This window comes from Ptychodera flava, chromosome 19 (genome assembly GCF_041260155.1).
Source record: "Ptychodera flava strain L36383 chromosome 19, AS_Pfla_20210202, whole genome shotgun sequence".
NCBI lineage: Eukaryota > Metazoa > Hemichordata > Enteropneusta > Ptychoderidae > Ptychodera > Ptychodera flava.
In genome coordinates this window covers 12,817,757-12,831,805 of record NC_091946.1, presented here as the reverse complement: position 1 = coordinate 12,831,805, position 14,049 = coordinate 12,817,757, and the positions used below count along the sequence as shown (strand labels likewise).

The 14,049-nt window shown below is 36.1% G+C and overlaps 2 protein-coding genes across 2 annotated transcripts in view; one reads left to right on the top strand and one right to left on the bottom strand.

Moving 5' to 3' along the window:
- LOC139118616 (alpha-1,2-mannosyltransferase ALG9-like) overlaps positions 1–14,049 on the top strand; it is a 513,500-nt gene that overhangs the window by 253,561 nt on the left and 245,890 nt on the right. The gene's annotated exons all lie outside the window — the stretch shown is intronic.
- LOC139118605 (arylacetamide deacetylase-like) lies at positions 3,797–10,974 on the bottom strand. Its single transcript, XM_070682016.1, is given in 5 exon segments — positions 3,797–4,745; positions 5,064–5,127; positions 9,482–9,716; positions 10,129–10,289; positions 10,836–10,974. Coding segments are annotated over 4 exon segments (1,212 nt in total). The 5' UTR covers positions 10,261–10,289; positions 10,836–10,974; the 3' UTR covers positions 3,797–3,964.

Here is a 14,049-nt window from a genome sequence, read left to right as displayed (position 1 = left end):
GGCGCTTCCACTATCCAATGCGGGCTCAAACACTATAACACTCCTCAATTCTATTCCAGATTCCTGGACACAAATCATCACTTCAAACATCGAAAATGAAGAAAACTATGATATTTTAGACTTACAGAATTATTGGCTGACAAAAAGGGATGTCAAAACCAAGTCACTTTATTGGAAAAAAGTAGATAAGAAATGGCATGCAATCAAAGGTCAAACTGGTCAAAAATGGACTGATAATCTAAGTCTCACTGACAGTTACAAAGCTACTTTATTGTTAGCAATTCAATAAATGATTTAAATTGGAAGAATTTCTATAGAGGCCTAGTCACAGGAAGCTTGGCTAAAAATGTTAATTTAAGTAATGGGAAATGCCGTATTTGTGGTCAAGAAGAAACAGTGGAACACCATTTGAGTGTAAATATGTAAAAGAAATCTGGCAGAAATGTATTTCTTTCTTTGTCAGACAACACAACTTTGATAACAATATCAATATCAAAAGATTAGCAAATTGCAGGAATCGAAAATGATAATCAACGTCCGACATTATATACTGTATTACTTCCTTTGTAAAATGCACAATTCGGAATTCGAAATTCGGTTACTCTTGATGGGACTAAAATTTCCCTTCAATCCTATGTTATGCAATTAAAATGTTATCTCTCCTCATGGATGAATATATTATATTTCACTTATAAGATGATGAACAAAGCTGAGGATTTTATCATAAAATTTTCAAGCCTCGTAAGATTTGAAGGAGAAGAATGCATCATGAATGCATTTATATGACTGATTAGTTAAATGACTGATTTTTTATTTGTTTTCAGAAAAGTTACATCGTAATTTTTGCATATTCACAGTTATGTAGATTTGTTTTATTTGCGACTTTGTTAACATAAATTTATCTTTAAAAAAATACCGCAATTATACGGTGTCGCTCAAATTTGATCAGAATTGGTATATACCAGTATGGGTTACGTTGATGTTATGGCAATGATTTCTGCACAGTACAACCAGAAAAACAACAAGAAATATTTAAACCAGAAAAACAAGAATGACAAAAGTAATTAAGGTCTAACTTTAGGTACTGGAGGTCAACTTTAGCAACATGCATAGCAGAAACAAGCCCCTCTTAGTTTAATATAAACGGTCTTCCCCCATCTACTGTCTATGGTTGCAGCTGGTCTGTTAATATGTAACAGTTCATAAACAATGACAGGAAATGAGTCAAGATCAGTGGAGTTTGCCTGTTTCTCACTGGCATGCCTCCTGCACATTTGCAGGATTTCACTTTTTCTTACCTCATTTGCACATTTTTGACACTGATGTGTTCATTTGAACAAATTCACATCTCAACCCCTGCATCTACCTGTACACCAAATACTGAGATGGTAGCTTTGGCGGTATGGGAGCCTTTGTGTGTGACGGACATACATCCGCACATACCCACAAATATACAGACATACAGACATGCAAATCAGATGCAAATGAACTGATTCAGCTTATACGATAACCTCACATTGGTACACCAAATGTGAGCTAAAAACTCGTGAGATGAGCAAGATATTTTTGACACTAGCATTACATTTGAGTCTGAAGAAATCCAGTTAAACATAAATTTGACAAGTGTTTGGTGAATTCGAAAATGCGACACAATGTTTAATGTGAAGTTTAAAAGTCGTTGTTCTAATATGTGGGTTTATTATCAAACTAGATACTAGTAGGCATCCTACAATGTGATCAGATATCGTCTGCGAAAATAAGTAATTCTAATGTTATGAACATGTTGTACTTTTCCTTTAACCGTTATGATGCAATCGTAGATTTCCCTCTTTGTTTAGTAGCTATTATTATGGGATGGTTCATAAAAGACACGGGGCACCTTGAGAACTGCGTCAAACGATGATCGATCTCTGACCTATTGCCATGAGTAAAGCAGCGTGGAAGGTTCTTGGCCAATCTCTACCTGCACCACTGGCGCTTGGACTGTCCAAACTGCCTTTGGTCCAAACTGATTGGTGGAAAATGTTCAGCTGGTCGATTTCAAGGGGTAACCTTCCTGATGCCCTTGTGTCATTCTGTGATTTCGCGGAAAAGATTCATTCTTGCTTTGACAAGGTAATAAGTATTAAGTAAAAGGTACTAAACTCCGTCTTATTTAGTCTTTTAAAAGGCACTTCCTATGTCTCTTACACAAATGATGCAGTGAAAAGCTGTGCTACTTGATTCAACTTTTTCCAGCTCACAAGAACCAACTCTCAAGAAAAATAAAACTTGAATGTTTACACACAGTAGTACTACGCACATGCAGCAATGCGACAATGACAAATTCAATGTTGATACCTTTGCAGTGCAGATATGTACTGATGTCCGAATATTTTCTGCCATGTTTAGTGCATTGTCAATATTTTTTTACATTTAGTGTTCATTATTTTAATTGAAAGAGCAAAAAACCTTGTAAAGGCTTTCACAGCTATTAGACGACGACGGATAAACCGTCTATCTGATAAAGTATACGTCTAGGACAGCAGAGGTAAAAATATTGAGGGCGTAAAATAAAAAGGTTGAGTGTCGGTTTAGTCCAATGGATGACCATGAATGGTCAGTCCTTATGCTTCTGGCTCATCAGGAGTGAGAGGGTTCCACTGGACCACGGCTCAACCCGACGTGATCGAGCCATAGAAGAATTAAAATGATTGAGCTGTATGATGAAATCATTGTGCAACATTAAAAACAAGACAAACTGAAGAGATGAGCGTTGGGGGCGCTCCCACTGTCCATTAAGAGATCAAACAGTATCGTGAGATGAGCAAGATAATGTTGATACTAGCATTACATTTGAGCCGGAGGAAATCAAGTTAAGTTTAAATTTGATAAGTGTTTGGTGAAATCGAAAATGCGACACTGAATTTTTTATGTGACGTTAAAAAGTCGTAGTTCTAATATGTGCGTCATACAGGATTGAGTAAGTCAGAGGTACAATAAAGACCATTAGAACTCCGACTTGGGAAAGAGAGCTCTTGCTCAGGGTCAGGGAGGAAATATATCAAGAGAGGGGACTCAAGTAAGTTAATGCATGGGTGTTTGTACCCATCAAGCCAAAAAGTAAGAAAATGATCAATTATCTTTAAAAACCACCAGATTTGATTGATATTTGGCCTAATTATTGAAATTATTAAATTCTTTAAAAAAATGTCTGCCTAAATCTTGACGAGTTGAGTCACGTGACCAAATCTGATATTTTCCCGCCAAAATTTACGTCTTTATTAATTTTAATATTCGCACCGTAACCCGTTAAATTTTTTGACTTTCTCTGCACTTTGGAAACAACATCTATCATATTCTTTCAAAATACATGGCACTCATGAAAGTCTATCTATAATTCTCTCTGACATTCAAAACATTCATGTAAAACGTCAAAAATATTGTATTTGTTGGTTTTGTGAAGAAATGTTATTCAAAATTCAATAATTTTGCATCTGCCAGTAGTTTTAACACAAGTTTCTATCCCATTTTACATTAATTGGTAATAATATTTTAAATATTTTGATGTTTAGCGGTTGGAATGTTCAGTTATTTGCAATATACAATTTTGGCGGGAAAATAACAGATTTGGTCACGTGACCTGACTTGGGTAATATATTATGATAAATTTCAACTTAATCAAATGCGAAACATATTTTTGGCAATTTTTACAATTTTCTGACCAGGTCTGATTAAAAAGTATGTTCAAACTGATTTTACATATAAGTAAGCCTATGCCCATGCATTAACATACCAGAGGAGGAGGGTAAAAGACATATTAGGAATAACCATCGGGAGTCGCCATTGATGAAATACAGTATACAACAGTATAGAGAATTGATCAATAAACAGAAACGTGACAAAATATGTTGTATTTCACTGGGGAATTCTAAATCACGTTTTATTTCTATGACAGTCTCCATAAGTTCCTTTCATTGAAAGTTTAAAGATTCACCTTACAAAATTCAATGAAATCATTCATACATTGTCTGCCGACATCAAGTGCTGCATTTCCGATGGAAACACTGAATATTCCATGGAATCCACTTTCGTAATTTTTCCATGTAACAGGAACACCGGCTTGCTCCAGCCTCTTGGCGTACAAAATTCCGTCATCTCGGAGTACATCAAATTCTGCAGTCAGTACGTATGCCGGCGGCAGACCCCTCAGATCGGATCTCATCAGTGGTGCGAAGTCCGGGTTTAGCAAAGTCTCACGAATATTTTCGGAAATTTCATGACTTCCGAAATCCTTGGACTTCGGAGGGGTGTATCCCCTCCCTTTGAATTTGTCCGGAATGAGACTGTAGTCAAGACCGTGATTTTTCTTGACTTGTGGACAGGTGTGGTTGTTTGTCTTCATGGCCTCGGCGTATCTCAAATCTCAAGTCAGATACCACGACCAGTGTTTAGTCATGATATCCTTGGTCAGAGTGAAGATGTCACCATGGTGATACGAAGGTGTAAGGAAGTCCACAGCTTGTAAAGCTGGGTAGATCAGCCCTTGAAACTTCAGTTTCGGTAACCCCATATCCTGATATCTATCGTCAAAGGTGAGCAGGCCGGCAGTGGCCGCAGCGAAATTACCGCCAGCGCTGTCACCAACCACAGCTATTCTGGTGGGATCTACATTGTAGTCTTTGGCATGTTGTAAAAACCACACGGTGGCTTTGATACAGTCCTCGATGGGCGCTGGAAACGGGTGTTCCGGAGATAAACGATAACTGTACGACAATAAATGACATAATTATAATGATGAACATAACAATCAAGGATGAAATTGCGCAATTATACATAAGAGCCTTAGTAGAAGTCACATATAAGTACATTCATTTAATAAGCACAATAATCATAAAAATGTCTATCATTGTACTGTAATGCGTGAATTTGAATAAAGATTACACATCATGCTGTTGGTTGTGATATTGTTCTCCGAACTCGACATTCTAGTCCTTTCCGAGTTCATAAACGAGCTGAATTAGTAAATAATTTTGATCTAAATTCTTCCTTTATTGTTGTTTATGGTTGATATGAACACTCACTCTATCGACACAAGGACAATACCAAGTCTAGCCGCCATGTATCTCGTCTGGTAATGATATGAATCTGAGATAGACAAAATTGGAACAAGTCAGTTTCATGGTAAATTGATAAAACAGCTTTAGGCTAACGAAAACAGGGCATGGTTAAAGTTTACGAAGAAGTATGATATAGGAGATGCTGTACATGTGTTCACTGCGATGAAGAATACACTGTCAAACCGCGGTATAAATCCTCGGTACCTCGGGGGGCTTATTTTTTTTCAGATCCCCCCCCCCTCAGTACCCTAAAAAATTTTCAAATGCCCCCCCCTATATGGTCAAAATTTTTCAAGTCCTTCCCCAACTATCACAGGCCCGCATATTTGTAAAGGATGTGAGCGCAGAAAAAATAAACATGTATTGCCCCGTTCTGCTCACAGGTGTTCAACACTACCTGTATTAGCACTTTCTACAGTCATATTCTCAAGGCAAATTCTTTAAATGCATCAGTATATTTTTTAGATTTATTGGTCTAAAAGCCAACTTGAGTTAATCCAACTCTGGCCAGGTCAATTGCTCCTGCCGAAGAGCACACAAAATGACAATCATGAGAGAGTAGGCAAATTGTGAATTCTGGCTAATTGCCATATTGTAAAAAACTGAGCACAGTGACCTACCAAAAATTTGTTTCAAAACTACAAGACATATATGAATTAGATGCTACTCAAAATTGACAATACTGGAAGGTTAAAATATTCCATCAAATAAATGTTTTAATCTCTGAAATTTTGGTGTAATAATTGCAAATTTGTTTAAAAAATAAATAATTCCATTTAGTCAAATATTTTTTCATTTAGTCTTTACTGTTCAAAGTTTTACTTCTGTATCATTTTATGACAAGAATGTGAAAATTTAGAAAATCAAGCATGGTGACCCCATCTTTTTTCTTTAATATTTGATTATTCTCATATGCCAGAATTCAAAAATTTCCATGTGTTCTTCCATGTGTTGCTCTCTGGCCTGATCTTGTGTACAAGAATGTTTCACTGTCATGAGCGTCATTTGACCCAAACTCTTCTTCAACTACCATGTAAATCAGAGTCAGAGCTATCTCTACCACTGCTCAGGTACGCAGTAACAGTGCTACAGCAGCAGAGCATTAATGATAGTGACACTACCTGTAGGCAGTAGCTGTACCCTTTGAGCACCAAAACGAACTTTTGCTGCCTGTATAAAATGTACCCCAGTCAATTTTTTTCAGATTTTTGCGAAAATCTTTGATAAGAAACTGTAGCCAGTGAAATGTAATGGCCATTGGGTCCAAAATTATCACAAAATTTACAGAAAAATTCATAAAAATTGGTGAAATGTTGCACTAAAATTTTAGTGGGAAAAACATTACTGCACTCAAAGGGTTAACTTTGATAATTTTGACAATATTATTGTTCAGTTTTACAACTGCGTTCTTGTTCTTCTCCCTACAGCATGTTGAATTTTCCAGTATTGAGCTTGTTATCACAGCCTATGTATGTGTACCATACATTTTGTTACTGACAACTGACTGTCAGTCTGGATTCTAATTAAATTATCACCTAATACACATTTATATACACAGGCTTTGTCGATAAACTAAATATTGTGTGTTTGAGCATGCTGTAGGGCGATAGCAAGAAACTGTAGTTGTTATATTGCATAGAAATATTGCAGAAATCATTAACAGTTGCAGCTTCTGCCCTGTTACTAGGCTCAAGTTTGGTTTTTTATGACAAATCACACGTTTAGATTTTTTCGAGATAAAAGTCATGAAATGTGACGAAATGGTTCTAGATTCTGTTAAATTATTACTAACATTACAACAATTGGATGACATAAAAATAGTGACAACATCACTGTTCGCTCCCATATAGTTATCAAAACAAGTCAACAATTGTATGAAACATGGACATACATATACAGACAGACTGACATACACAGACTGGCACAGAGTGATGACATTGACCCCAAGTGTGCCTTGGCCCATGGAGTGTCCGAGAGTGATAAAGATATAACAAACAGCTGAATGTAATCATAAAATAATTAAGTATAGGTATACTGGCACTGAGAGTGAATATGTTACAGCAATTTGATTAGTTTCTTTTCCTTTTCTACTTCTGTGATAATCTTTAAGAAAATCAATCTGCAAGGCAGTTTATGTATTGACAAATATGTTATCTTTTACAAGCACACAGTAAACTGTTCTTGATTTTTCATTTACAATATTTGACATAGACTGAAATACATAACATGCAACCAATGTTTACACTTTGCCCATACACCAGATACATGGAGAAATTTCAACATACAATCATCAACTCAGAAACCCTACAGGGAAAAGTAAACATTGTTTTCTTCCGGAACAGCTGGTGCATCCACATCTGGAACAACTTACGAACTTAACCAATTACACAAGGATGATGACACAAGAGATAAAGTTAAACTGTGGTGAACTTGACTATTCCTTTCAAATCCTTACCTAACTTGACATCTTAAACTAAAATACACTGCATGGTTAATTGTGCACAAAAATACATCGGGGTGGACCATTTGATAAGGGATGGTGTCTGGAAGATCGATGAGGTACATTATCTTTTTCATCCGATCCATTGTACATTCTTTTTTCCCCACTCTCCCACCTTTTCTTTTTGTCAAACTTCTCTGGCTGAGTTTTATTGGCATTTGTTTTGAATTTCTTCAAAATCTGCCAGATTTTTTTACCGCATTTCAACACCAAATACAGTTTACCATATCAAATGCTTACTAAATCACCACATTATATACTCTTAGTTGCAGTAGGTATAAAATTACAAAAAAAATCTTAAAAATACAAATGAAAGATATCCAAGTAACACTGAAAGTTTCGCAAAGTTGCCCAAAAAATTCAAAATTCCGGATTTCAACTTAATTTCAATATATCTTATTAACAAAAACCCTAAGGACCCGTTTACTAAATATCAAAGCAATCAGACCGGACGAATTTTGAGAAACAAATTTTTTGACCAAAAATGAGAAAAATTGCCCCCAAAATACAAAATTGCAGATTTCATCCTAATTTCAAATATATCTAATTAACATAAACCCTAGAAATCTGTACACTAGATATCAAAGCTACCAGATCAGAAGTTTTAGGAGAAAAATTTTTGACCAAAAAAGGCAAAAATTGCCCCAAAAATAAAAAAAAATTGCCAGTTTCAACATATCTTCAATACATTATATTGAGATTAATCTTAGATACCTATATACCAAATACATGTATCAAAGCTATCAAATCAGTAGTTTTGGATTGAAATTTTTTTATCAAAAATTGGGAAAATTGCCCAAATTACAAATATGACAATATCAATACAATTTGTTCAAGCATGACTGAGGTCATTCTGAGGAACATGAATATTAAGTTTCATAGCAATCAGACGAGCGATTTCAGAGAACAAGATTTTTTGACTAAACAAAAAAAAAAAAAAAAGGAAAAAATACCCTAAAAATACAAACATGCAAATTTCATCCCAATTTTTGCACACGTAATATAGAATACCTAAAGAAATCTGCATACCAAGTTTCAACCAAATCTGACCAATGCTTACTGAGTTTTAGCCATTTGCAGGATTTTTCCTTATCCCCCTCATTTGCATATTTTGACTGACATGTTCATCTGAACAAACACATCTCCACCCCTAGGTGCACCTGTACACCAAATACTAAGACAGTAGGTGCTACGGTTTAGGAGTTTATGATGTGGACGGACTAACAGACATACATACATACTTACATACACACTGACGCCATTTTGCACCTTATACGAATACCTCCCAAGTTTGCATATATACATATGCACATATGGGAGCGTAAAAATGGTATTCATTTTTCATTGAATTACAAAAGTTGGAATTGGAAAATGTAAAACATAAAAGGGAACAAATAAATTTGAAGTCCCCCTACAGGTAGAGCAAAATTTTCAAGTCCCCCTACTACCCCAAGATTTTCGAATCCCCCTGAATTCCTCCAGCCCCCCTAACCGTTTTTTGTGAACGCAGCCTTAGTTATAAAATGACGTCGACGTCAAAACATGACAGACTTTACATATACAGACATATATATATATATATATAGAGAGAGAGAGAGAGAGAGAGAGAGAGAGAGAGAGGAGAGAGAGAGAGAGAGAGAGAGAGAGAGAGAGAGAGAGAGAGAAGAAAACGTAAAATGGCACTGTGACGTCACAGAAAGAAGTCAGTAAATGACAAAACTATAAGTGAGGCTCTTCACAAAAGAACTTGTATACCATAATGAAAGCCAGCTAGGCAATCACGTGACTGAACACACATTTTAAAGATACAGTGTATGATCAAAGCAAATTTCCATACAACTTTAAGCCCACACAATAAGTTTGAACTGATTTCAGTGCCAACCTTTACTTCCAGCGGTCCATCCACCTCCGTGTATGTACACCATCCCGGACAAAGGTCCCTCCGTATTTTCAGCCGGTTTATAAAGTCGAACGTTGACTCCATCGAAAACGGTGTCAGAATGGACGATACTCGGTTCTTCGTCGCAACCCAGGGCAATAACTCCCTGGTCGAAGTTCATATTACTTCTGATCACGCCGACCCGGTCGTTCAAACCGAGGGCAACAGATACGATACCCTGTACCGAAAAAAAAGATAATTGTGCTCTGAAACATCTTCACGCCCTGTATGATACAATAACAAACATTATAATCTTTGTTCAACGTATTTTTAACTCTGTAAAGTATCTTCAAAGTTAATAAATTAGTAATCCAACCGTCTACAAGTCAGCTGACCTTTACGAGACCAAATAGACATTATCAGACGTCATTCGGGTACTAGTAATTTGAAATAAATGTCTTAAAAAGTAGTTTAATTTCTTGATGAACAGACTAAGAGATAAAATGTATAATCGTCATTGTATCGTTTACTTCATATTTGAACGATGTTTCCCTACGAATTGAATAATTCCAGTGTTTATTTAACTTATTTTCGCAGTATTGAACATTTTGTCGTGTACGACAGAGTAATTACATTGTAGAAGTACCAACCACGAGTCTTGAAATTCGACGCGCGCCGTGTATCAGTCTAAGACGGAAAGGGTCGGCTATCCCATCAGGCAGTGGGCAATAGAACAGATAAGCCAATACAACAGTTGTGATGACAATCGTTTTCGTCTTCATCTTGTGTTCAGTTCTACTAGGAAACGACCCTATGCATGGGAAAATTTAGTAAACGGGGAAAAGTATGGGAAACTGATATTCTTTATAATTAATGTATGTATGTATGTATGTATGTATGTATGTATGTATGTATGTATGTATGTATGTATGTATGTATGTATGTATGTATGTATGTATGTATGTATGTATGTATGTATGTATGTATGTATGTATGTATGTGATTATGTTGTGCGTATGTATGTATGTATGTATGTATGTATGTATGTATGTATGTATGTATGTATGTATGTATGTGTTTGTATGTATGTATGTATGTATGTATGTATGTATCAGTGTACACAAACAGACACACACACGCAGACACACATTCGAGCAACACGCCCTATCGTTTTAAACTATTGAAACGAGGCTTGAGGGTTTCTGAGCACTCTTATCTGTTTTCTCATGGCAATAATATATCCTACGGTATGTGAAACAATGTAGGGAGAGAAGACCTACTTGACCTATGCAATATAGGGAGTCGAATACTATGTTGGACGAGTAGTGACAGTCCCAATTCACGACAGAGAACTTACCTTGTTAGCGTACTCTCCAGTCTTTGGCTATCTTTCAACTGCAATCGTCGGTAGCAAAGGTCGAAGTTCAGTGAACTAAAGATAAACGCACTTTGCGTTTTAGTAGGGGAAGTATAAGATGTGCTATATCGGCGTGAAGACGACATGCAACGACTGCGGTCCTGCCACTTTCTCATCTCCTACAGCTCGAACTGTTGGCACAAAATCACGGGTCAAATATTGGAAGATATTCGACCTGCTCACTTTGAAAAATGAGGGTAGCTTTGTGCGGAGCAAAGAGTGACGTACCTGGAACTGAATCTAATGCACTACTAGTAAGGGATCAAGGTCCGTCTTACGTTACACATGTTACACCTAATGTTGTCACCAGATAAAATGTACACAATCATAACACGAGACTTGGCAAAAATTCTGTTTTTATCCCAGGAGGAGCTAAATTTTTTCAAAAATAAGTTTTCTGTACCCAGCTTCGCAGTTGTGGAATAGTCTTCCGTGTAACGTAAGAAATGTAGATTCTGATTACAATTTTAAAGAAAAGGTTAAAGTCACTTGCAAGATTTCTTTGAATAGTTACAAGAGGTGTTCTATTTAAATCTTGACGTCGTGATTTTTCGGAGCGTTTCTTTTCTTTGACTGATAGTTTCAATGTGTTATTTTATCTTATCACGGGTTACTTTCCATTATCTGTATCGTGATTGTCTTTTCTTTTTTCGGTCTTTTGTAAATTTGGACCACAGTGGAAATAAGTCTTTCAACTTTTCTGTGTAATCAACGCTCGATATTGTTGTTCTGTTGGTTATTCTGTGTATAATGTTGATACGTAACATGTTACAGAAGGCGCTGTCGTGTACCCCGTTTTTCTCAGCTTCTTTCAAGAACAGTATTTGTTCTGAGACAAATTTACGAATCTTTTCTTAGTCATAAACTTATATTACCCATTTTTGCTTTTCAAGGTCTTGAAAGCTGCATGGACAAGCGTCGCCTATCTTTCAAACACTCCAAAAGTTTTGTTATGTGATTTATTTGATGTCAGAAGTTTTATTATCTCCTTTCCGGGTACTGTTTACTGCTCCATAAAATGATTCATCTTTTCTTGTTTCGTGTTACTCTCGCTATTCTTTGATACGAGAGCACGTTATTTGGTTTATTAAGACAGAATGGCCCTCGGGGCAGATATTCAGACTCTAAGACTTATACAATACTTGTGGGTGCTCATTTGAACCTATGGAATAAATTAAGTTTTCGGCGGATTATTTTTTTAAAATATCGAAAATTTAACTTTGGTTACTAGAGTTAACTTGGGAATGGCGGCCATTCTAAATTTAAAGTGTCGTTAAATACTTGATATCTGTTTCTCTGGTAACAGAGTTTACACAGCGACCCCTAATTGCTTGATTTAGGGTGGCGAAAGTTTAAAATATTCTTCCGATAAGTTTGGGCCTTTCAATTTCGAGGCGTGTAATACTTTCATAATACACTGCCCTGAATATAAAACAAGACACGAAATTATTTAATACGCATCACACTTCTATAACCCCTAATATCGATGTATATTTTATTGTCTACAACAGATAGTACATCACATAAACACCAATGGCAACAATAATATCCTTTGTTTAATCGGCAATGAATACGATATGCCAGACGGAGCTGAAGTGCTGATGTAAGTAGTGGATCCCGTAAATCAGCAATCACACGATTTCACTTCATCTGCCCAGAGGTCAATGCTCCAACGTAAGGCTAGACAAGCGAAGAGAGTAACCTGTAACTTGAGTTAGAACGCACCTTGGAGACAAGTATTTGCACACTTGAAATCTCAAAACTCTATGTCGTTTATAGCTTGTGTACGTGTAAAAACTCATTAGAATAGTGCACACGAATGTAATTTCTTTGCATTGAATGAACACCGAAATGTTGCAACAACAGTCGAAATAGCAATATATATTTGGTAATTTACTTCAACCAGCGAAGATTTCACACGATGACTCCTATTTCTTTTTATTCTTTAATATAAAAGGGAAAATTTAGTTTATTTCGTAACTTATCAGCAAATTAATAGTAGTTTAACTTGTGCATCCCTAATTCCCCGTTGACAGGTGTACACTCACCATCAATAACTATGGATTTGGCAAAACCATCATGGTGGTACTGAAACGGGAAAAGCTTTCCTTTTCTGGAATGTAAGACGTGTTTTGTGACAACACCACAGAAATGTAACGTGTTAATGTTTCCTATAGAAGCACAGGGGCTCGTTCTTGTTTATTTGTGTCTGTGTTTGTTTGTGTGTATGTGTTTGTGTTTGTTTATTTGTTATTTAATAAAATAACAGCGAAAAGCTATTTTGTTAATATTGTCAATAAAGAGCAGTTTATTTATTTGTTTGTTTGTTGATATGTGTTTCTGATGGCGCCTTTTAACGAATTTTATGCGCGATTTGATAAGGATGACATATTGAGGAGTGAGTAAGTCTAACCTTAACCCTAACCCTAACTTAAGCCTAAGCCTAAGCCTAACCCTAACTTAAGCCTAACCCTAACCCTAACCCTAACTTAAGTTCGTCCGCGAAATCTCTTTCCTTTGAAACTCTCAACTTATTCGTCAATTGTTTATATCCTGTTATTGTTTGTACTCCACGCCAGATGTCATGCGCATTATTTGTGTGAAAGTTATTTTCTATTCTGCATTTATATTCATATTTTTTCTTTCTTATTTCTTTTTTTCAGCAATTTTTGAACTTCTCTTTGACGTTATCTCCGTTCCTGAAGCCTCCTGTTTAAAGGCGCCCTTCTCAATCCCTGGTTCTCGCATTAGCAAATGTGTCAACAGCCCATTAACAGTTTGTCATTCTTTTGTTTTCCATTGAATATTTTATCAAGGAAATAATTTATATTAGAGAAATCTGATAATTGAGTGGGGGCTTTAAGCTGTATTATATGTTTTAGACTACTTGTAAACAATGGCATGGTTTATTGTTTGAGTAACGTTTGACAGTCTTTACCGGTATGCATAAATCAATACAAAAATGTAATCAGTTATCACCTCCGTTGAATTGTTGCAATCTCCATCATAAAGTTCATCCCAATTGGTGCAATCCAAACAAGCACGTAGCCTTTCAATTGAATCAGGTGTCCATTGTAACATCGAAACTTTATACTGTATGTTGTATGACGATATGATTGTGCAATGATGTGAAGAAAGCTTTCAAACAGGAAAC